The sequence below is a fragment of the Ceratotherium simum genome, chromosome 29 (genome assembly GCF_057802395.1).
Source record: "Ceratotherium simum simum isolate JZ-2026a chromosome 29, ASM5780239v1, whole genome shotgun sequence".
NCBI lineage: Eukaryota > Metazoa > Chordata > Mammalia > Perissodactyla > Rhinocerotidae > Ceratotherium > Ceratotherium simum.
In genome coordinates, this window is record NC_141928.1 from 21570433 (window position 1) to 21595873 (window position 25441).

Here is a 25441-nt window from a genome sequence, read left to right on the forward strand (position 1 = left end):
ACACCTGAACTTGCATGTCCGTGCGCGCAAGAGGGGAGCGCAACCTGTTAATAACAGGTAGAAAACCGAGCCTGGAGCGTTCAGTATTTTAGAGGGAAAAAGTTGGCGATTCCCTCCCGCCCCCCGCATTCCGAATTACCTAGCTGCCTAATTGCTCCAAAGCGATCCTGATGCACACACTTGGATCGCGGAAGAGCAAAATTTTTCAACCTTCCCCCCGCGTGGCTAGAGAAGTGGGGGGGGCTCCCAGCGACCCCAAGGCTCCTCCCACCCCTACCCCCACTTTCACCCCTCTCTTCCCCGGGGCTGGACTGTTTCACCCTGTCTCCAGGCAACCGCCAGGCGCGATGCGGGACGTCATTTCCTGAAGAGCCCGCGGGGGGAGGGGGCGGGAGAGGGGGAGGGGCACGGGGGCGGGGCCAAGTCTGGGCTGGCGACAGCGACGGCGTCGGAACTCGCTGGAAGATCGGCCCCGGGCAGCTCAACAGTTCGCAAAGTCTGGGCTCGCGGCCGCGCGGCTCCGTCTGCGCCCGGGCGGCACAGGGGCGCGGGGGGCCCCGGGCTGCTGCATCCCAGGGCTGCCCCGGACATGCCCCGCAACCCCCGCCGGACGCCCGCGCGGCTCCACCGGCTGCGATTCGGGGGGCTCTGGGACTAGAGCGCCCCCACCCCAACTTCTGACTTTGGGGTCCCCCAGCCCGAGAGGAACGGGCGGGCCTGCTGGGGGAGCCCCAGGCATGGTGTGACGGGGCGGTCAGCTTTGCTGCGCCCCCCACTCCGGCCACCCGTCGTCCCTGTGCGCTCCAGAATGTAGCTGCTGTCTCTGCGTCCCCCGGGCTCCAGCCGCAGTCTCCGCGACCTCCGGGCTCCAGCTGCCAACTCCTTGTCCCCCGGGGACCTCGCCGCCGTCTCCGCGTTGCCCGGATTCCCGCCGCCGTCTCTGCGCCCCACGGACTTCAGTTTCGCGACCTCCTCCATCTTCGCGCTCCCGGGACTCCAGCAGCGGTCTCCGCGATCCCCCCAGGATTCAGGCACTGTTTCCGCGCCCCCCAAACCCAGACTCGAGCCGCGATCTCCGCGCTCCCCGGATCCAGCCCCCGCTCCGCGCCACCCCCTGCGCCCCCAAACCCAGACTCCAGCCGCGATCTCCGCGCTCCCCGGGATCCAGCTGTCGCGCCGGGGACGGCGAGTGCGGCCGCTGCCCCACCGCGCGCCCTGAGCCCGCCGGGGCCTCGGCGGGGAGATGAACGCGCCGCTGGACGGCCTGTCGGTGAGCTCGTCCTCCACCGGCTCGCTGGGCTCGGCGGCCGGGCCGGGCGGCGGCGGGGGCGCGGGGCTGCGGCTGCTGTCTGCCAACGTGCGCCAGCTGCACCAGGCGCTGACGGCGCTGCTGAGCGAGGCGGAGCGGGAGCAGTTCACGCACTGCCTGAACGCGTACCACGCGCGCCGCAACGTCTTCGACCTGGTGCGCACCCTGCGCGTGCTGCTGGACAGCCCGGGCAAGCGGCGCCTGCTGCCCATGCTGCGTCTGGTCATCCCGCGCTCCGACCAGCTGCTCTTCGACCAGTACACGGCCGAGGGCCTCTACCTGCCCGCCACCACCCCCTACAGGCAGGCCGCCTGGGGCGCCCCCGACGGCGCGGGGCCCGGGGAGGTGCGCCTGGTGAGCCTGCGGCGCGCCAAGGCCCACGAGGGCTTGGGCTTCAGCATTCGCGGGGGCTCGGAGCACGGCGTGGGCATCTACGTGTCGCTGGTGGAGCCAGGCTCTCTGGCCGAGAAGGAGGGGCTGCGAGTCGGGGACCAGATTCTGCGTGTCAACGATAAATCCCTGGCCCGGGTGACCCACGCTGAGGCCGTCAAGGTAGGGCTCTGGTTTGGGGACGAGTATGCGGCAGAGTGGTGCACCGCCTCATGGTGGCAGTAGCTCCGTGCTGTGTGTCCTTGGGCAAATCCCTTGACCTTTCTGGTCAAGGGATTAAAATGTTTCTTTAAAATAGGAATATCTAGTTTTTGCCAGGCACTGGGAATATAGTGAAGAGCAAAATAGACATGGACCCTGCCTTCATGGGGCATCAAGACTAGTGTGTGGCAGACAGACATTATCAAATCTGGGGCAGATGTATGATCACAAAGTGTGAACAGGGCTGTGGATTCTTATGAGCATTAAAAGAGAGAAGGTCTGCACTTGGCATATGGTTAGTAATCAGTGGGTGGCCTCCGCTTCTGCTGCTGTCCGTCTGATTTTCTGTAGGCTTTTGTCCCTGAAAGAAAGTTTCATTAGCAACAAAGTGGTCCAAGGAGGCTGTTCTGGTGGTTCACAGAGGTCTGGCCTGACCCTGCTGTTTATGGACCGGGCTGTGTGTCCTGGGACAAGTCACTTTCCCTCTCAGAACGTCTGGTTCTCCACTTGGAATATGGGGCAGTTGGACCAGATCGGTGTCCCTAAGCTTGTTGTAAATCACGCCCTTACCAGAATGTCAAGAATAAATCCCCCACCCCCTTGAGAGTAGTTGTAATTTTTGTGTAATTGAGAAAAAGAACCTCATGACTACAAGCTGCTAGAGATTTCATCCTGCTGTTTAAAGGAATGTGCGTGTTTGCTAGTCTCTCGCCCAGGGCTGTTGAAAACCAGTTGGAGTATGAGATGGATAGTGTTTGGTCTACATGTGGCTTCAAGGATCCTTTACAGGTGTACACACACACACACACACACACACACACCCCTTCGTGTGCAGGAAGTGAAGAGTTTCGGGGAAGGGAATAGTAACACCCTCTACTTCTGCAGGGAAGATGCTCCTATGCCCCAACTTCTCATCACCCCACCTCTTGCCTGCACCCTGGGTCCTTCTCAGTGCAGGGGTTTTGAACTCCAGCCCAGAGCCTGCTTCCTGCTGGGAAAACAGGTGACAGAGGTCCAGGACTCCTTCCTGTGTGCTGTTCAGTGACCTGTGGTCAGGTGCGTCTTGAGCCCACTTTCTGCCTGTTCACCTGGGACGTGACCATCTCATCTCCGACCTTGGCTTCCTTCATTTGCTTCCCAACCCATCTGCCCCTTGGGGAGGCCCCTGAGGGTTTTGGAAACTTCTTTGCTGCCTCTGGAAAAAGGCTGATCCGTTTATATTGTTTGGGGGTGCAGCAGACAAAGCTCCTTGTGGGTTTCCATGCGCCCATCCTCCTCTCTGTCTCCCCCCCGAATCAGTCTTTTCCCTTTATCTGACATTCCATTTATCTTCCATATAAAGAAACAGTCCATTAGCCTTTGACCCTAAAAGGTCTGGAGTTCCCAGATGATAAATTTATACTCTAAAGATCCTTGCTCCAAATGGTCATTTATAAACGTGGATTCAATTTTAGTGGCAATTTAAAAAGACTTGGGTAACTTAATCATCACAAGGTGATAGACTTATGGAAGGCCTTAAGTAACCTGTGCATAAAAACTCGGACTGTCCTCTCGCTTCGCACCCCAGATCAGCCACCCCTGTAAGGCTGAAGCTGCTTGGCTGGGAGTTCCAGTTGGACCCTCCCCCACGGTCAATGATGCTCTGCTCTCCTGTCCAACCTCCCTCAACTACACCACCTACTGTTACTCTGTGACTCAGAGCAGCACCAGGCCTCAGCTGTTTATTGACTCTTGGTGCTTCCAGACTAAATCCTAAACTCTCCATGGCGTAGGTTTTGAGGCCCCAGAACTAATCCTGGCAGGAAGGAGAGGTTGATGGAGCAGAACTGGCCGCCTGGGAGCTCGTGTGAGCTGAGCAGCCCCTTCGTCCCTGACTGTCACTTTTTCTACCGAGGCGATGTCTGCTAAGGCACAGTGAGCTCCTGCCCTCAGGGATGTCCCTCCTCCGGCCAACGCCAGACACATAACCTGCCCAGAATACACCCCTTTGGACCTTTCAGAAGCAACAGGCAAAATGAGTGCGGCTTTGTTTCACCTTAACTCCAGGGGGAGAAGGGGACAGACTTTCCATGGGTGGAATTTAAAACGGAGGAGGCGGGACCTCATCTCTGTGGCCTCCGCAGCGAGCGCCTCCGGGTCGCAGGAAGGGCAGACAGTTTCAGGGATGGTTTAGAAGAGCACCTGGAGCCGTTGACACATTTCCACAAAATTAAGGGAGTTAAGTCCTTAACTGGAAGCCAAAAGGGCGCTGGCTCCTCTACTAGGTACAGACTGCCTTTAACCGGGATTTCTCCACTCCCGCTCCCTCTCTATCAGCTACCGTGCAGCAGGGCACCGTGTCAGGGATTTTATGATAAAGGTGCATTCCTATTAACTGAACTTCAGACTTTATTCACATGCCACCAATTTTTCTGCTAATGCCCTTCTTCTGCTCCAGGATATCACGTTGCGTTTAGTACAAGACGTGTTTTCTTTTTATTTCTTCTTCAATTTTATTTTATGTATTTGTCTATTTATTTATTGCTTCCTCCTTCCAGCTTTCTTGAGGCATAACTGACAAATAAAAATTGTATATATTTAAGGTGTACTATGTGAGGATTTGATATACCTATGCGTTGTAAAATGATTACCATAATCAAGCTAATTAACATATCCATCACCTTACATAGTTGTCTTATTTTTGTGGTGAGAACACTTAAGATGTAATTCTCTTAGCGAATTTCAAGTATACAATACAGAATTATTAACTATAGTCACCATGCTGTGCATTAGATCCCTAGAACTTACTCATCTTAGAATTTGTACCCTTTGACCAATATCTCCCCATTTCCCCCATCTCCCAGCCCTTGGCAACGACCATTCTACTCTCTGCTTCTGTGAGTTTGACTTTTTAAAATTCCACATATAAGTGGGATCATACAGTATTTGTCTTTCTGTGTCTGACTTATTTCACTTAGTATAATGTCCTCCGGGTTCATCCAAGTTGTCACAAATGGCAGGATTTCCTTCTTTCTATGGCTGAATAATATTCCATTATGTATATGTATATGCCACATTTACTTTCTCCATTCGTCTGTCAGCAGACACTTAGGTTGTTTCCATGTTTTGGCTATTAAGGAGATGTGTTTTCAATCTTAAAATCTTTATTTTTCTTCTGCAGGTAGAAAGAGGGGGAAAAGATCCTCTGAGCTTCCCAAAGGAGAGATTAAGAGTGTGTGTATGTGGGTGTGTGTATAATAAAAAGAAAATTAAATTTTAGGAATCAAGTACATAAGAGTTTATGAATCAGAGAGGGTCACCTCTTCCCCGTGAAGAGAGGAGATTGAACATATGAAGTTTTCTCCGCTTGTCTCTCTGGAGAGTCAAGTATCCCCTGTTGCCCAGAGCAGTTCAGCGAGGATTTTATCCTCTGTGCTCCGATCAGGTGGGGCTCTGTCTCTCTCCTGAAGCCTATTTGCTAAATCAGCAGAGACAGGTCCAGATATGGCAAGCCATTTACTATTTGCAATTATGTTGAAACGTTTGATTTTTGAAAAATCTATCTGGAGGGAACAGGAGCCAAACTAATAATAATAAAAGAGTAGACCTTTCAAAGATTTGCAGACAAAAATGCTTGATAAATTGGCCAAGGAGTGCACAGATCAGGGATGCCGCATTGGGCTCTGCATCATGCTTGCTGTGTGACCTTGGACCTGTCACTGACCCTCTCTGTGTCGTAGTGTGGAGGGACCAGGGGCTGCCCAAGACCCCTGCCAGCTCAGTCTGCGATTTGCTCAGAATGTGCTACACAGAAGGCATTTAGAATGTCTAATCAGATGTTTTCTTGTTCTTTTGGAGTTGCTTTCATTTAAAGCAGAGTGAGGAAAGTTGGCTAAGGATTGGGAGACAAGAATCTTGGCGCTCTGTGTAGCCTCCTACTGGATCAAGAAATTGATGGGTTACACATTGTACTGATGAGAACTTGACTGCCATCCCTCAACCCAAGAACACCAACCCTGGTGCCATTCCAGAGTAAATGAGAAAATGACAATAGGATTGTGTGCACAGCAACAACCTGGGAACACTCAAAATCAACCTGCCTCACTCAATTGTGTTCTGAGTCCTGAAGTCTGCGGGTAGCAGAACACAGGGCATCCAGGTGCTGCTGGGATGTGCGTGTGTATGTGTATGTTGCATCTCGATAAAAATTAAGCAGGGTCATTCCAGTCTCAGCATCCCCCTGGGTCCATCTAAGAACATATTAGAATTTGAAACATTCCAGAAGTTAAAAACAGTGGCCGGCCCTTTTATTTAATTCAAGTGGTCACACCCTCCCTTCCTTTGCATAATAAGCCAGGAAGAATCTGTTCGTATTAATATATAAGTCATTGTATTTGGTCTGGCACGTTCTAAGCGACACATTTGTCATTTTCCCATTGTACGTGGTAACTGAAGCCATTACAAATTATTACGGCTTCCGATTTTGTGTCTTAAACAGCAGCTTCTCCCGCTGGTGTCATTTCTGCATTCCGATTTGGAAACCGCGAGAATGTGCTCATGGGTATGCACAGACTTTCCTCTGTCCCTGCACTCAGTCTGGGTCCTATGGCGCCTAGTAAGGACGTCTTGAAAGCTCCCTGTTAATAACCCTGTTATTGAATAGATGTTTGCTTGTTGGATCCAGAGTCTGATGGAGGTACATTGAGAGGGTCCATTTCTTTAATTTAGTCTTGTATATTTATTTGGCTCAAGGTTTTAGAAAATTATAATGCCTATGTAGGACAAAATCCTTTCAACTGGTTGTTTACTGTTCTAATCTAAGCATTTTGTAGGCTGGAAGAGAATGCCTTTATTTTTCATGAATTGATATGTTTGTAGAAGATTTTTGCCTCCTGACTTTAAGCTGGACATGAAAGAGATATAGAATCACCCCCTCGCTACCTTCTCGTGTTCCTGCCACCTCCCTCTTCCGACAATCCCGGCGTTGTTTATTACCTGCCAGAGATTCATCATTTGGATGGAGCTGCGAAGATAAGTATGAACCTTTGACCCCCGACCAATTGGATTTTGCGCGTGCTGTTGCTTCCCACCTCCGCCTGCCTCCAGCCACGCGGCACATAGCCGGTACACACCTGTCGAGTGCACACAGCCCCTTAGGTGCCCCTCTGCTCATGCTCAGAGCACGTGCGCATCTCCTCCGAGTCGTAATCCCCCCTCCGCCCTGCAAGGGGCTTTGTACTGAAGCAGGCGTCTGTGGGGGATTAGGATCCAACAGGCTTCCCAGCAAGGTTCTTTGATGACCTGGAAGGGCAGCGTGTGGTCTCCACTGCTCAGAGACCCCAGACCAGTGCCCAGCAAGGACCAGAGAATAAATGAGAAGGCATGGCATTTAATGATTGGAGGTGGCTGGAGGCTGAAATACAAATCTATCAAGACGGATTCTTTTCCTTCCTATTTTTTTCGAACCCCCCAAGCGAGAATCGGTTGTGAACGCTGAGCTCACACAGACTTCTAATTGCGCCCCAGGGTGCGGGCTGCTTTTTAAAGATTCCTGTGCTGCAGTTGTTTCCATTCTACGTTTATAGCACGGCAGGTGGAAAGGGTGCAAAGAGCAGGAATCAGACTTTCCATTCATTTCCCGTGCGTCCATGGCGTCAGCGGCAGGAGGCGGCGCCAGGGGGCCAGGGCACGTGTGTATGAACTGTGCCTTCCTGGAGCACTGTTGGGAAGAGAGGAGGCTGATGATAGGGGGTGCCTACTGTGTTTCAGGTGCTTACTCCTTCCCAGGGGAGGCGGGGAGGCCAGGAAAGTCATGCTCAGGGAGGCGCAATTGACTAGCCAGCGACATTATTGGGATTAGGAACTACGTGGGCCTTCTGCCTTACCTCCCCATTGGACCCCAGCGCTAGGGTTGTGTCGCCAGCCCCTGCTGGAAGGCAGGTGGATGTCACATTTTGTGCCTGACATTTGGGGGCCTTTTAAGAACCATCCAAAGGCTTAATTTTACTAAGTGGGGAGTCTGATGCCCACGCGTCAAAGGAAAGTGGCGTGTTTTAGCCCAGCCCATCATTGGGCAGAGCCGTTTGTCCAGACACGCTCTGAGCAGCACTAACCACACTCAGGCCTGTGGCTGGAACTTGGAGGTCAGAGATGAACGGTACATGGCCCTGCCCTCCTGGAGCCATGGGAGGGATGTGGACCCACCCATGGCCACAGGTCACCAGGTGTTTTAAGTGCTGTGATATCAACATCCCTGCCACCCTCTTCAGAGCAGCACCCCTCACCCCACCCCACCCAACCCCACTCCTCTATCCCTTTACTCTGCTTTAATTTCCTTGGACACACTTGTCACTACTAGAAGGATGTTTCGCTATGTTTATCGTCTCCCTTCCCCACTGTGAGTAAGCCTGGAGAACTGAGATCTGATCTGCATAGCTCACTCACATACCCCAGCGCCTCCTCAGTGCCTGGCACATAGTAGGTACTTTAATGAATGCAACTATTTGCCAAATGAGTGGAACGATCTTGCTCCCATTGTGGTGCTGGTGAGCTCGGGATTCCTTGGTTCCCGAGCACGGTGTCTGAAGACAGTCCCTGTGTTGCAGCGTTGTGGGCGCTGGATAGAAACATCGAGGAGCGCCATAGGCTCTAGTGCGTGCTTTACCACGAAGCCGGCTATGTGGCTGTGGGCACATCACGTGACATCTCTGAACCTCAGTCTTCGGAACTGTGAAATGGGCAGAGCCACCTCCCCCCGCCTGCTTCCCAGGAGGCTCTGGGGATCCAATAACTTAATAGGTGCCAAAACATCTGGTAAAAAGGAAACCCTTTACTAATGCTTTAGTGCAAGGTCTTTTAAAAAAATGTGGTCTGTGCCTAGGTGGGCAACAGCTTTCCCCTTCCTCTGCAGCCCATCTCTGCCCTACAAGACCCCTCTGGTTATTTCATTTGTCACTTGGCTCTTCATTTTAAAAACCACATTCCCAAACCAATGTTACTGCAATAAACAAAAAATTTAAAAAAAAAAAAAAAAAGAAAAACCACATTCCCAGAAGTGAGTTATTTCCAAAGCCTGACTCTATCTGTGATTCCGAAGTAGAATCATTTATGCATCGTGAAGCAATCAATGAACCAATCTGGGGGGAGATATATCTTCTGGCTTTTTGTTCAAAAAGCAACCACCACCCTGTTCAGCTCTCAGGAAGCCCCAGCCTTTTGGGTGAAGGCAGAGCTCCTGCTGACCCCACGTATGTTTAAAAGCTGCTTGATTCTCCACCAAGAATGCCTAAGTGGGTTTATTTTTCCGTCCTTTCCAGTCCCAGCCCCTTTGCCTCCTTCCTCCTTTGAGAATTGGTGTTCCTTCTACTGAATTGGCTGTGTTGTGCTTCAGCTGGCAGCCAGTTTCCTAGTTATTTTTCCCCTCTACCTGAGTTTTCGGAATATCAGCATCCACTTTGAATGCAAAGCAAATATGTCAGCCTCCCGTGGACGAGTCCCAAGGTGTCCTCTTTACCGGAGTCTAAAGCTGCAGGTTACAGGGAAGAACGTAGTCAAGTGACAGCAAAAAGGGTGTTTCCAAATATGCAGGTGTTGGGGCCTTAGAAGTAGGCAGCTTGTCTGAGAATTAATAGGCCCCCCAGGTAGGTGATAACCACCCTGAGGTCAGGGAAGCACTGCCTGCCTCTAGGAGTCGCACCCCCACCCCAACACTGATCCACGTAAAGACTTGACCCCCATCCTTGGCTGTTTTGGAGCACGACTCCAGACATGCAAGGTCGGCTGAGATATTGGAAAATCTAGGGAAGGGAGGTCTGCGCCCGAGAGGTTAGAGATGGCTTTTGGAGATGGACCTGGGTTCATCTGACAGTGTCCTTGGCTGTGACGTTGAGCAGTTCCCTTGGCCTCTCTGTGACTCAGACTCCCCCACCCTTGAAGCCGGCTCACAGGCCTCACAAACTGGTCATTGTCGCCGTGACACATCAGAAGTTTGAAAAATACAGCCGCGGAGGTCCCACTGCAAGCATTGTAATGAAAAATGTTATGGACTGTATTCACTTGGCTTTGAAAGTCTTCCGTTTTGCCTGCTTAGTTTAAAAAAAAAAAAAGTGCCATTGGAAGAAAATTCCGGGACCCGGGGCCCTCGTGATCCGTCGTAGCTGTTTGAATTGCAGAGTCATTTACTAAGTGGACTCAATATTCCCGTGTAGTCAGAGTTTCTTTAAAAATGTAATTGCTCCTCTCTGGATCTCGGCATCTGCGTTTTTGTTTACAGCAGTCATCAAGCCCAGGGGTAGGATGGAATTGTGTGTCGTGACCTCCCTTAATAATGTGGGGAGGCAAGACAGACGCGTGGCCTGGAGGCCAGCGTGTGACAGCCTTGTCCCTCGCATAGGCTGCATCCCCAAACTTGTTCCCCAGCATCCTTCCCTGATGGGCTCCCCAGGGGCCCTGATGAGAAAGGAGAGGAGGTGGCTGTTTCCAGAACCCATTAAGGCAATTAATGCAGGTGAACGTGGTGGTTGGACAACATGGGCATCTACAATTAAAAAAAAAAAACCTGTAATTTATTTGAACCCCATCTGAAATGGTGTGCTAGGCTTCATTAAGAGTTTTCTGATTAAGAAAAGAAAAGTGCTCCAGCTATCAGAAATCACTCCCACGCAGGGAGCGAAGCTTCACTCAGAAGTTCCTGGGGAAGGGTTTGGCCATTTCCATCCTCCTGGCCCCGGGTGGAGGGTGTGGTATCCTTTGGTGCGTCTGGACCCAGCATGGGCTTTATCCTTTCCTTCATCTCTCTCCTTCTTCCTCCTTCCTCTTTCTCCTTGGGGGCCCCAAACCTTTCCCAGATTCCCCCCAACTCGCTTGAACCCTCCTCCCACTCCAAGAGTCCTTCCGATCTTGAGATTTTAAGTCTACTGGGAAGGTCAGGATGTTCAGACCGCCCTCAGATTCCTGCCTCTCTTCCCTCAGAGGTCTGTATCTTCACCCAACTTCCAGCCATGTTGTCTGTGAACAGGATCTGTGCCTCTTTTCGTGTCTTTATTTTTTTATTTATATTTTCAGCTCTCCTCTGGTATTAGGAACAATCTTTACTTGCCCTGGCTCATCTCTCGCCCTCTGATGGCACCTCCCCTCTCACCCTCAAGTGGTGGACATTTCCCAGGTTAGTAACCTTGACCTGCTCCTCTTCTCCACGGTCTCCCCGTTGGGGCTTGTCCAGGCCTGAGCTCTCTCCAGAACGTCTCAGACCACACATCCCCGCCCCACCATCACCACTGTGAACCACAGCGGCCTCCTTACTGTCTGTCTCTCTTCTTGCTGGTTCTCCCACCGTTCAACATCCTAGAGGCGGGAGGAACTTTCTAAATTTGCATCTAATCAAGCCGTGCCCTGCCTGGAGCCTTGCACATTCGGGCCGCCCATGATCTGATCCCTTTTACCCACAGACAGTCCTTTTCTCTGGCTGTTCCCCAAGCGCAGTCCACACTTGGCCAGACAAGCAACACACCCTCCTCTGAAACAAGGCTGCGTTTCTCTGTACCTGCTGGTACCCCCAGCCCAGTGCATCCTCCCAGCAGACCTGCCTGCCCCCGGCGGCTACCCCATCTGCAGGAAACCTCTTCTTCCCCTCAGCATCCTCAGCATAGTGGCCGGCCTCACTTCTGTCATGACACAGATGATATATTTCCTGGTGTTTTCTTGTATTGCTCTGTGGACTCTAATAACCTTTGTACTTAGGACTCACACTGAGCCAGACACCATTCTCGTACTTTCTGTGTATAAACTCATTTAAACCTCGCGACAGCCCTATTGGGTTTTAGGGAAGTACCACTTTTATCACTTGATTTTGCAAAATTGCAAAGAGTTTGTCACTTGACTGTTGTCACAAAGATGGAAAGTGGGAGAACCAGGATTTAAACCCAGATTTTGTTAAGCTGAGGGAATGGGTTGTCACTTCAACACCAGAGAGAGGCGACATCCCAGATGCTCTGGGTTCAAAGCCCAGATCTGCCACTTTGAACCTGTGTGGCCTTGAACAAGCTTCTTAACCTCTCTGATTCTCAGATTCCTCTTCAATAAAATCGTGATGGGAATCATAGTCAAATGGCAGACAAGTTACTTCTTGATTCCATTTCCTCATCTCTGAAATGGGGATGCTGATGGCCACGCAGGTGATGTGTTAAAGCCCTGGGCCCATCTGTGAATCAGAACATTGAAGGATTGCCTACTATGTTCAGACCACTGTGATGGGGTGTGTTTTCCTACCAGACATCGCTCTTCTTGGTATAAAATACATAACACACAAGATGCTTACAAGCTGATGATACCAAGCACGCTGATAAGTGTGGCCGCCATGAAGGGTCTTCTCTGTGAGCCAGGAGCTCAGCTACAGCTTCATGCGAGTCCCCCCACCAACTCTTCACCACAGCCCCCGGGGGAGAGGAAACTGAGCGTCAAGAAGAGGAAGGGACCAGCCACCTGCACACAGGTGGGAGGTGGCAGGACCGGGATTTGAACCCATGTCTTCCTGCCCCAAAAAAGTGTGCCCATTGCTACTGCACTTGACTGCTTCCAACAGAGAAGTGGGGTGTACAGCCCAGCACGGTGCTGGCCGGAGCCGGGGTTCAGTACATGTACGTTTCTTCCCTGATTTTTTTTCTTATGGTAAGGGCTTTGCAGCCACTTGATGAGAAAGCCCACAAGGAACCAGACAACCCAGCAACCCTGCCCTCTCCCGGGCAAGCTCTATGCATTTTATTGACTAGACGTTAGCTACAGAGGAGGCACTGGGATCTCTTTGCCTTTTTCTTTTCCCTCTCTCTTATCTCACTTGCCATGCATTTTTGTGCATTGTCTGTGGCAATTCCCTCAATAGATTATTAGCTGTGACTTCAATTCTACCCCCATTAGGATAAACCCATAACTTATGAAATCATCTCATTGAATGGTGGCGTCTCTGAATCTGTCTACACTGTCTGCCGGTTGGGCAGGATGGGAACCAGGTCTCCTGGGTCTCGTGTAAAAGGCTGGTGATTGTCGACCCCATCACAGACCTGACAAATAAGGGGCCATTTTGTTTGGTTTGTAGGAAACATGAGGAGTCAAGGAGTCTGCCTGGGCTTTTAAAATAAAATGTGTGTGTGTGTGTTTTAATGACCTAAGAGATAGGGGTTCAATTTAGAAAGCTTAGAAACCCCAGGAAAACACAAAGGCAGAACACCAAAAATCAATGCTAATTCCCTCCACCCAGACATAATCACCACTGACAATTTGATTCCTGTCTGTCTGGTCCCCCTGTGTCCCTAGTACTAGGACTTTCCTACAAAACTGCCATTCTGTACATAGTTACGGAGCCTGCCTCTTTCACCAAACAATATATCAGGAATATTTTCCCACCCTGATAAATGTTTCCAGAACACGATTTTTAGCAATTGCATAATATATCATAGCCAAGAGGTACATGATTGATTTAACTAGTTTCTTCTTGTTGGACAGTTTGTTTTTTTAACATTATCCATATTGCTGCTTTAAACATCCTTGCCCGTTAATCTTTAAGTACATCTCTAATAATTCCTTGGGCTGTCTTTCTAGAGGTGGCATTGGCCCAGGGGATAGGCAAATTTTTAAGGCTGCCGTAACTGTTGCCAAATTGCTCTTGGGGAAATGTTTGGTTTTTTTAAAGCGCCTCTTACCAACATTAGTATCAGATACCTCATTTTTCCCAGGCTTGCTGACACTGGATGTATATTTCTTTTCCATTTTTGCCAATCTGATAGACAAAAAGTATCCTATTTTAATTTTACATAATTTAAAAAGTGAAGTTGAACTCCTTTGCCTGTGTATTGTTTGTATAGCTGTATATATGTACATAATGTACATAATGTATCATGTACAATATGGTGTATTATATTTTTATTAGTGCCATCGAGTCGATTCCGACTCCTAGCGCCCCTGTGGACAGCAGAGCGGAACCCTGCTCGGTCTTTCTGCGCCATCCTCTCACCTTCCGGCGCTGTATGAGACAATGCTCTGCTGCTATTCGTAGGGTTTTCCTGGCCAATTTTTTGAAAGTGGGTGGCCAGGTCCTTCTTCCTAGTCTGTCCTAGTCTGCAAGCTCCACTGAAATCTGTCCACCATGGTGACCCTGCTGGTATTTGAAATACTGGTGGCATAGCTTCAGCATCACAGCAACGCGCAGCCACCACAGTATGACAACCGATAGACGGGTGGTGTGGTTCCCTGACTAGGAAATGAACCTGGGCCGTGGTGGTGAGAGCGCTGAATCTTAACCACTAGACCACCAGGGCTGGCTTGTATGTTATATACATATATATCATAATGTATATAATATATATAACATATTTATTTTTGGTGTGTAACTTATTGATGTCCAATGCCCATTTAATCACGAGAGTCTTACGTTTCCATGTCATCCAATCTATCAGTCTTTCTGTTTATGGTATTTACTCAGTAGGTTGTTAGAAGACGGTTGATTCATCCACCTTGATTTGGACTCTTCAGTGGGAGGGTGAATTAAATCAGAAGCCCATCCCTTTGTTAACAGAGAACGCACAGAGAATGATGAGGGACAGGAGTGTAAAGAGTCCGGGAAGAGAACACACCCCATCCACGTATCCACTCGTGGACCAAGACAATGATACTGATAGAAGAACATTTTCCCAATGGATGGATGTCTATGGACATTGATTCTAGACAACAAACGCTCCATTGCAAACCCATCGAGGCCCATCTTGAGTGATTATATTTATGACTCCTAGAACCTGTTAGTTCTTCCTTAAAGGAAAAAAGAAAATAAGAAAGAGACAAAATTTAAAAGAACATTTGTAAAGCAATTTACTTAAGTTATAAGAGGCTAAAAGCCAGGCTTAGTGGATAATTGAAGAATTGCATTAAAAGGGAATCAATATCTTTCTGGAATCTGCTCTGTCCTCATCTTCAGAGTTGTTTTGCAAAGGGATGGTACTCTGTCACTATCTTGCAAATTTCTCATAGCATTGTCCCCAAGGACAACATTTTCTTCCTCTCTTCGATGATTCGTGTCTTTCCTTTTCGCGCGGCCTTAACTCACTGAGACATTTAGGAACAAAGACATTGGAGAGCAGAGGCTTTAAAATGTCAAGACTTTGTTCCAACCTCTGGGATCCCGGCATTCCCGCACCGGAGCAAAGGTTTCTGTCTGTGTCTTCACACTGAGCCTTTGGAGAAGGTCAGACTCATAAAGAGAAGAGGATGTGGAGGGAATGCACTCGATTTTTAAAAAATCTACTTGGTAAGGCCCAAATTAAAGGCTAATTTAAACGCATTAAAGAAAACTGAAAAGAAGATACAAGATTCCCACCCTCATAACGTGCCATCATTTCTCTGCCGTCTTCCTGGTCTTGATCTCTGTGCACACACGTTTCCTCAATGTTTCCATCATCTGCTTCGTTCTTTTGTGCTTCGCGCATAGGTTGTCGTGTTGTTTCACGATCCTTGTGTTGAGCTGCCTTTCAGGGAGGGGGTCTTGGATGGGCTCTCACAGCTGCTCTGCAGGCCAGTCGATTTTCCCCGGGATGCAGCAGCCCGAGGAGGTGAGGTGGCCGCAAAGAGCCAGAGCAGATGGGCCGTGTCGTGGCACAGCTTTGCCCCAGATCCTGGCCCCGTGACGGGCTCACAGATGTCAGGGACACCACAGTGAAGCCACCCTTCTTTGAGATATAGTGGATTCTTAACACACCACTGCCCACTTATGTCAACATCCCAGAAGAATCTAGACTAACAAATTTTGGACTTTTGTTTAAGGGAATGCTCATAAATGACATGCATTCTTAGACCAAAGTTAGCAGCGGCAAAGTATTTCTGGGGAGTGGAGGGAGAGAGGTAAGATGAGAAAACAGACTTATTGCCCAAGCCTCTGTGGAAAACATCTCTGCCTCCACCTCCATGGAGAAGGTAGCTCATCCTTGAGATTATTTTATTGAGCACTTGGCAATTATTTTATTGAGCACCTCCTATGTGCTTGGTCTGATTTAACACCTTCTTTAAACTCACATATCCCATTTACTTATTTATTGATATGTCTATAATGAATATTCCTTTCTACTTCAAAGATAACTGAGTGACTTAACCTAAAAAGCACATCATGAAAAAGGCAGAGAAATCAGAAACCATATTGGAAAGCGTGTGTTTGTGTTACCTTTCCTAGGAGCAGTATTTCATATTTAAATGGAATTCTGAGCTTCCTAGCAACCAAGGCAAAAAGGGAAATTAATATATTATTTAGATTCTACGAGAGAACTCATTGGTAGCTCAGGTAAAATTCCTCATTGGTGGTCAATTTCAAGAGGAAGACATCCTTGCATTTCTTCGTTGTCTCTCATTTTATGTGAAATCATCCACCATCTCCTGTCTTTCGTATTTGTTGATAAACCTGCAACCAAACCAGAAGAATTCCCTGCCTTTTCTGTCTATTCAGAAAGATGCAGATAAAATATAATCATTGTATAAGTGTGTTTGTTGAGATATATACTTTCAGGGACAGGGAGCAGCACGTGCAAATAGCTTGGAGCGCTTGATACTGTAAAAAAGCCGGGTGGCAGAGGCAGGAGATGAGTCTAGGCAGGCAGGAGGCCAGCCACACAGGCCTCAGACGCACTGCCAGGAGTTTGCATTTTACATCAGAAGCCATGGGAGCGTTTGGGACGGGGAAGGGGCAGGGTCCACTTGCAGTGTAAAAGAATGCTCTGGCCGCCCTGCAGAGACTGATTTTGGAGGCTGGGAGAAGAGGCTGGGAAGCTGTTGCAGTTAGTGGTCCCTGTAAGAGGTAATTAACACAGATGAAAACGTGGTGCCGAGGGAAGGAACGCTGAAGATTGAGTGCTAATTAGACCATCACTTTCTCATGACATTAAAAATCTGCCGCTGGGGCAGAGAGTCCGCATTGCCAGTTTTTGTCCTCCTTCAAAGTGGGCTGAAGGGGAGGGTCTTTCCAGCCCACGTGGCAGCACCTGGCACCAGCTCAGGGTTCAAGAGCCCGGGGGTCTCACTTGTTTACAGCCTGTAAGCCCCACGTCCCCTCTTCACACCCTCTCCTTGTCCATCTTGTGAGGTCAAGATGTAGGGTTGGCCTTGTGTTACCTGAACCCCCTTGGACTGCTGGTGAGAGAGGCACGAGTGTGGAAAGTCCAAGATTCAACTCCAGGCCCTGCCTTTTACCCTGGTTGTGACCGTGCATGAGACGCTTCACCACCCAGAGTCTCTTTTCTCATCAATGGGAAGAATCGAACATGTGGTCATCACTGTAATTTGCTGTTACCAATAATATTAACCACCATTTGCTGGGCACCTGCCATGCGCCACCCCCGGTGGAAGATGCTCTGTGTCTGTTATCTTACCGGTCCTCATTTTGTCCACACGACAACTCCATAAGGGTGGGCATTGGTAGCCTCATTCAACAGGTGAGAAGGCTGAGGTCCCAAGGGCTTAAGTAACTTGTCTAAAGTCTCACAGCTAGGAAGAGGTGGGACTTTGTTTGGGAATGGCTTTCTAGCAAGTATACCTTCCACGGAAAAACTCTTGGGGGTCTTCAACCTAAGACACTTTATTTTTTTGTGTGTGTGTGTGAGGAAGATCAGCCCTGAGCTAACATCCATGCTAATCCTCCCCTTTTTGCTGAGGAAGACCGGCTCTGAGCTAACATCTATTGCCAATCCTCCTCCGTTTTCTCCCCAAAGCCCCAGTAGATAGTTGTATGTCATAGTTGCACATCCTTCTAGTTGCTGTATGTGGGACGTGGCCTCAGCATGGCTGGAGAAGCGGTGCCTTGGTGCGCGCCCGGGATCTGAGCCCGGGCCGCCAGTAGCGGAGCGTGCGCACTTAACCGCTAAGCCACGGGGCCGACCCCATAAGACACCTTTTTATTTTGGTGCTTTGCAATACTTTGGCCCCCAGATGGAGTTGGACAATAGAGCTAACATTTGCCTAAACTGGGAAATTTCTAGAGCCTGCAGAAGAAAGCATGAAGGAGGGTGGATCCTGCACCAGAGGAAGCACAGCTTTGGGGAAAGACCCTTGGAAAGCCCCCAGCCAGTCCCATCCACAGCCCCTGCGGTTGGGGGAATTCAGGCCTTCCATAAGCCCGGATGCCACAGTGCTGCCCCCTGCAGGTGGTTATGAGGACTACAACTGGGAGGGACACCCTCCCAAAGAAACATGAGTGTTTATGAAAAAAGAGGCACTGCCAGCTGCCTCAGGAATTCCACTTTTCTCTAGTCTAGAGAATTAGCTGCACATGCGCTCCAGGATGCATGCAAAAGTATGTTCATCACGGCATTGTTAGTGCTGGCAAAAACATCAGAAGCAACCTCAACGTCCAGCAATAGGGGAGTGGGAATTTAATGTCAGTGTGTCTCTGCTGGGGACTGGGATGTGTTGTGGAAAGAAAAGAGCTTAATGTCATTCAACTGGTGAGGAAGGAGGCTCAAAATACATTTTTTAGCTGGAAAAAAAAAAAAAAGATGGTGGGCCGGCCCATGGCTTAGCGGTTAAGTGCACGCGCTCCACTGCTGGCTGCCCGGGTTTGGATCCCAGGCGCGCACCAATGCACCGCTTCTCCGGCCATGCTGAGGCCGCGTCCCACATACAGCAACTAGAAGGATGTGCAACTATGACATACAACTATCTACTGGGGCTTTGGGGAGAAAAAGGGGGGGAAAAAAAAAGGAGGAGGATTGGCAATAGATGTTAGCTCAGAGCCGGTCTTCCTCAGCAAAAAGAGGAGGATTGGCATGGATGTTAGCTCAGGGCTGACCTTCCTCACAAAAAAATTAATTAATTAAAACAAAAAAAAACATGGTGGTGAAAATGTTAAGTATGAGTCAGTTTATGTAAACATCAGACAATAGTAGTTACGTATGTGTACGTCCACGTGTTTGTAAAATGCACAGAAGAAGTCAGGAAGGGCAGACCCCAAAATGTGGCCGTGGTTACATGGATGGTGAGTTGAGACTTGCATTCTAGGTTCTCTGTGATAATAATGCCTAACCCTTTTGCAACTCTTACCTGTGTTCCAGGACCAAACACTTGGTGTATATCAACTAATTGAATCCTCACGGCTGCCCTGTGAGATAATTCCACTATTATCCTGTCTTATGCCTGGGAAACTGGGACGCAGACTGGTTAAGTGACTTGCCCAGGGTTGCCGCTGGCAGGTGGCGGAGCTGGGGTGGGGTCCCTGCAGCCGGGCTCCAGGGCTGTGGCTCTTAACCACACCTCTTCTGCTCTCTCTCCAAATTCCGTGCGTGTGTGAGGTGTGTGTGCTCACGTGAGTGAGGAGGAGCATGGATGGTACCCTGGGTCTGCCTGAGCCCTAGTCTAGTGCACTACTGTTTGTGTAGCCACATCCAAACAGGCTCCTGGGGGTGGCCTGGCATAGAGAAAGCTCGGTAAATATCTTATTGAATGAATGAACGAATGAACGAATGAATGAGTAAAGGAGTGGATGAGACAACTCACGGAACTTGTCTTGGAGTCTTAGAGACAGGATGTATGAAGGTGATGCAGAGCCTACAGTATAGAGGGCAACAGAAACATAGACGTGTGCTGGGTGCTCTTGGAGACAGAGTCCGTCACAATCCAGGAAGGCTTCCTGGAGGTGGTGGGAGAGGGGCTGAATGTCCAAAGTGGGGCAGATCTGAGGAAGTGTAGATTAAAGGAAAGAAGGACGTTTCTGAAGAGGAGGAAAGCTGGGAGGGAGAGGCTAGAGTTGCTCATGTATTTGTGTCCATGTGGATTAGAGGTTTAGAGAATTTCTGAGGCTTGTGTTTGGGAGAAGGAGCTGGTAGGCCCGGGAAGGGAATTCAAGTGCATTTAGTACCTACTGTGTGCTAGGTACTGTACAGGCAGTTTATATTATCTTAATCCTTACAACACTTGCATTTTAAACACAGAACAGGCACAGAGAGGTTAGGTAATTTGCTCTCTGTCACACAGCAAGTCAACAGCAGAGGCAGGATTGATGCCCAGTGTGTCTGGACCCAAAGCCCCAGCTAGACAAGCTGGGGGCAGGAAGAGCAGGCTTACATCGTCTTTTCCTCTCTTTCCGATCACTCACCTGAACCTGGGTCTCAGACCAGCTCCCCTTCCTGAGGCTCAGCCTCACTGTTCTTGAGAAGAGAAAACCTTGTCCCTCCACGTCTGTGCCCTGAAATAAGCTGGATGACTCACCATTATGTGTCCTTACTCGAGACTTTTCCGGAACACTGCTTTTGTACACGCCCCTGGGGACAGTAGTCTGGTCGTCTGGCGGCCTTGTGGTCCTCTCTGTGCTTGCACTTTGGTGCATGTCTTTGACACAGCAACATACGCACGTCTGTCGTGTTAACACACGTCCCCTAGTCCCCCTACACGATGGCCCTCTCCAGTCTGTTTCTCAGTCCTCTGCTGAGTAGCGAATCATGTCGCCTCGTGATTTTGGGGTTTCTGAAGAGCTGAGGGAGGCAAATGTGCCTCCTGAGAGCTTTAATCCAAGTAGCAAGTTATTAAGTTTGAAGACATACACATGTAATTTGCATTTCCGTAATCATAACCTCCTGCCTGCATAGTCATCTGGTGATGGATGGTGTCTTAGCCATGCCGTCTGCCGGGTCAGATCGAGGTTTCTCTCTGATCTGGCGTGGTGGAATGCAGGCAAGCCCCTGGGTCGAATTTCACCAGTAAACACGTGGTAACAAGCATGGGCGCGTAGCACTCTCATGACCCCTCTGCTTGCAGTGGTCTCGCCCTAGATCTCACGCTTTTCCTTTTTAGCCGTAGCTCATTGACTTCTTAAGTGACAAGCCTTGTTCTAATAGGGCTCCTCTACGTAAAGAGAGAGTGGAATTATGATCTGCGTTTTACAGGAGAGAAACAGATGAACAGAGAGGTTCAGAACTTGTGTGAGGTGGCACAGCTGATAAGCAATTGGTTCAGGAGACTTGCTGATTCCTCGGTTGCCACAGCGGGAGGGGCTGTGGTTGGCAGAGTCACCAACATGCACAGCAGAGCATGTAGGTTGCTATAAGGTGAGTGTTGGATGTGGTTTACCACCCGTAGGTGGTTGCCCGCAAAGAGCAGGGCCCCTCAGCCATAGTCCCGTTGGAAGGGCGTTGCCCCAGCCCTCAGGTCCCTTAGGAGGTCCCCCACTGCCCATGATGGTGAAGTTGGGGCATGCATCCTGCCACACCTGAGATGCTCCATCCGCCCTTCTGGTGTTTTCTTAAACCCTCTTGGCCCCTCTGGACTGACATGGAAACTCAGAGCCCCCAGGTTCAAGATCTGGTTCAAGGACCAGCCAGCACAGTTCTGAGTGCTCACTCCTTAAATGGGGGAAACCGAGGCTGGGTTTCCAGCCCTGAGGCCTGTCTGGAGTCTATCCCTACACGCCCCGAAGCCCCTGATCTCTTCGCCACCATGACCTGGGACCACTGTGCGGGTAAATATCCTTCTAAAAACATCGAAGTCTAGCTTGGGGCAGGAGCTTAGCAATCACTGAGTCCAACCTGCTCATTGCCAGTTGGCAAAACCAAAGCCCAGTGAGAGGAGGACATAGCCCCAGGTCACCCAGCAAGCCAGCGGCACAGCGGGGACGTGCCCGGGTCTCTGTCTCACAGCCGGAGCTCTTTCTAGTTTGTCCTGCTGCCTAGGGCTGCTTGCTACGGGGGCTCGCTCTGGCAGGAGAAGCCGCTAGTTCTGAGAAGTGGATGGCCCAGTGCACCTAACCGTTAGCGAGGACCACGCGATCCCCCAGACAGCCTGAGCCTTGGGGATCAAGGAGGCGGTGGGAGTGAGTGTGGAAAGCTGGTGGAAGGGTTAGCCGAGTGAGAATGCATCAGCCAGCTGACTTTAGGAATCAACTCCTCCATTCAGTGCCACCTTTAAAATAAGCAAGTGGTCGTTTGTAAAAATGGAGGCAAGAAGGCAATCAGAGGGTAGAAACCAGCCTCTTAGACCATCCCCGCCACCTCGCCTTCCCCGCATGGCACACACACACGTTTTAGTGAAATTAAAGAGCAGTGGATGGCACCCGCCTGCAGGATCTGAGGGCCACGGCGCTGAGACCACGTTCCAAGAGCCGGCTTAGAGGCTAAAAGAGCTATCTCCGGAATCTTGGTTTTTTTCAGTTTTACCAGAAAAATAAAGAAGGTGGCAGTGGATGATGACATTCTTGCTCTCCAAGACCCAATGACAGCCCATATTCACCCCCCTCCCCACAAAGAGCCACTATCACAGGTTCGGGAATCCTCTAAGCTTGCGTGGCCGTCAGACTTTCTGGTCTGTGGTAGGGAAACAGGTGCAGAGGGGAAGGGGCTGCCCACGGCTGGCCTCTGGGTCTGGGTTGTCCCCTCTTTTCCCTTCCCGTCTCGGGTTTCCAGGGTCCCCTTCTGCAAAGTATTGGGGGTGGGCAGTGCGTGGGGGACTCGGTGACCTCCCAGCTCCCTCCGGCGCCAGCTGTCTCTGGTGTTCTCATCAAAGGCATTCACCTCCTCTCCCGTCTCAAGGTTGCTCGTTGCCTATTTATAGACCTGACCAAGAGAATTCCACTATTGCCGGTGACACAGAATACAAATCACGCTCTACACGCTGGTTTCCGTTCTCTCCCCCACCCTCTTCTTTAACTCCCTGGACAAAGCTTTTCCACACCTGGCTTCTCTTATTGATGCCAACGCTCTGGTGGGGAGAGGGGAGTGGGCTCTGCACTTGCTGAGCTCCTACTGTGTGCAAAGGCCTGGACCTGGTGCACACTGGCTCATTTAATCCACACAGCCCTGAGAGGGGAGTATTGTTCGCATCTCACGTGTGCTGCCTTGACAGAGGAAGCGCCTGGCCCAAGGACTCTCGACTAACAAGTGACGGAAGCGTGACTTAAATCCAGTTCTGCCTGAATCCACAATCTGTGTTCCTTCCACTTGCCGTCCTCTGTTCTCAATTCTAGCCCCGCCTTCCAGACCAGATGAGTAAGATGGCTGCAGAATCATGCCTGGGGATGTTATGGTTTCTTTGGGGGCTGTATATTTACATTCTCACCCAGGTGGGTCAACCAGGCTCTCTGAGGACCTACTGTGTGCAGGCAAAGCCTTGTCTCTCACCTGGCTGCAAGCATCATGAGGGCCTACTGTGTACAGGCAAAGCCTTGTCTCTCAGCCGGCTGCAAGCATCATGAAGACCTACCATGTGCCAGGCGAAGCCTTGTCTCTCGCCCGGCTGCAAGCATCATGAGGACCTACTGTGTACCAGGTGAAGCCTTGTCTCTCACCCGGCTGCAAGCATCATGAGGACCTACTGTGTGCCAGGTGAAGCCTTGTTTCTCACCAGGCTGCAAGTGACATAAGGATATGCCCGCTCTGTTCTCTCCAGGCCTGGCACACAGTAGGCCTTCAGTTAACCTTTGTCGAGTGAATGATGGGGCTCAGACTCAAGATCTGTAAAGAGAAGAAGGAGGCTAGGAGGAACAGCATTGGAGCAGCCAGCAGTGCCATCATGGCGGAGGGAGCAGTGGGCAGAGAAGAGGGACCAGGAAGACAGCAGAGGGCGCGGTGGCCTCAGAGCCTTCTGCTGCTGCTGGTGCTTCTGCCTGGGACCCAATTCCCACTTTGCTCCGGCAGAAGCCCACTTGGTCTCCAGCATCCTCCATCCTGCATCTCCAGCTTAACAGAGATCTGATTTCGCAGCTGTTCTGTCAAGGGAGTCCCCGGGAACGCTGAAGGAACGCTGTAAATCTTTCCCGCTTATCTTCTCAGAAATCTTTCTAAAAAGCAGAATCTTGGAGAGCCGCCATCCTCTCCTTATCCCTCCGGGGGAGTGGCAACGAGCTGTGGAATCGAGGGACACGGCGCCTCCCAGCTCGCTCTGCCTCCTCTGGGAGAGGTTCAAATGTCAGAGCATCCAGTCCTGCGGTGGGGGGTCCTCCTTGGGCAGCCCCGCCCGGCCAGGGCTCCCCCCACCATCTTAGAAAGCTCCACCCTGACCCCTTTCGTCTGAGTGTCGGGGAACCAATAGAACCCAGTGCACCCCAGATTCAGGCAAGCTTGGGGGACCCAGAGAGCCAAGTTCTCCCCTCCCCCTTTTAGGCATATGGTTTTCTGATACTGAAAGCAATATACCCTCATTCTGGAACATTCGGAAAATATTGAGAAACAGGGAGAACAAAATAATAATCACCCATAATCCTGCCACCCAGAGAGAAGCACTGCTGGCTTCTTGGCACATTACTTCTCAGTTTTGTTGTTTTCTTCCTGAGATATTTTTCTCTTAACATAACTGAGATCATACTGTAAGACATGACTTATATCCTTTTGACCCCATTTAACATTAAAATATATCACATATTCTTGGCATTACAAACTCTTTGTAATGATTTTAAAATGTGATTTTAACGGCAGCGTGAACTTTCATATGTGTAGGTACTGTCATTGACTCAAATATTCCCTGGTGTTGGCGTGTTTCCTAGTGCTAATTGACTGTTTCCTTGAATAAATGGCTCATTTCAGCTACAGGTGCATTATGGGAAAGCAATATGGTGGATTTCAGCTTCTACCAGGGCATAGAGTTTGGGCTGGCCTCTCCTTGTGGTTGTTCCATCCCCAGAGTGGAAAATGTAGAATAAGGGTGGTATCTACACTCAAAATTAGTTGTGCTGGGAAAGGAACCCCTTACTGGCTGTGTGGCAGGCGATTTCCCTCCATTTCTTCTCTGAATCATGGGATCCATCCCCCACAAGACTGGATTCCATGAAGATTTCAGAAGCTAAAGCATGTCAGGTACAGAGCAGAGGTCTGACACATACAGGCCCTTTATCAATGTTAAGCTATCATGGTTATCAATACTTTTATCCCTTGACTCTCTCGTCTGCTATTTTATGGGGGTCACCAAGACCACCCCCAGGTTCCGTAAGGGCTCGCACGTTCGGCATACAGTTGTACTCATGGCTAAGATTTATGACGGCGAAAGGAAACACAGGGAAATGAGCGCAGGGAACAGGCCCACGGGGCAAAGTCTGGAGGAAAACAGACACAAGCTTCTCCCTGCACGGTCACACAGGACATGCTTAATTCCTCCAGCATTGGATTGTGACAACACGTGGGAGATGTCCTCTACCACGGATGCTCATTAGAGACTCAGCACCCAGAGTTTTTATTGGGGGCTGGTCATGTAGACAGCCTCTGCTTGAATGTACATTCCAGACCCCACAAGGTTTGCAGGAATAGCCTAGGCACCATGAGCCATCCCTATCAGCTAGGGAATGGTGGGGACACTCAGAATCCAGGGTCCCGGGTACCAGCCAAGCAGGCTTTCCTAAGGATGCGCTCTCAGGCCTGCTGTTAACTTTTCTCTGCACAGATGTGCTGGGAGATCATAGTTCTTGTGTTTGGACCACTTCAAGATAGGGGTGGAACAGACATCCTGGTGTCCACAGGACAAAACTGAGGGCTAGAAGAGGGAAGGGGGTTAGTGGCTGGCCCTCTCCTCCACGTGTGGGTCCTGGGAGGAAGCAAGTTCTGGGTGACGGGAGGGTGTCCCTCACCG

At 50.2% G+C, this 25441-nt stretch overlaps 1 protein-coding gene across 4 annotated transcripts in view; it reads left to right on the top strand.

Annotated features, from left to right (window-relative positions):
- Positions 1–466: 466 nt before the first annotated feature.
- The window catches only part of WHRN (whirlin), a 95592-nt gene continuing 70617 nt past the window's right edge, over positions 467–25441 (top strand). For all 4 annotated transcript variants that reach the window (XM_087419220.1, XM_087419221.1, XM_004423362.3 and 1 more), the window contains exon 1: positions 467–1861. In XM_087419220.1, coding sequence (XP_087275346.1) covers positions 1244–1861 — 618 coding nt within the window. In that variant the 5' untranslated portion in view covers positions 467–1243. The remainder of the gene's footprint in view (positions 1862–25441) is intronic.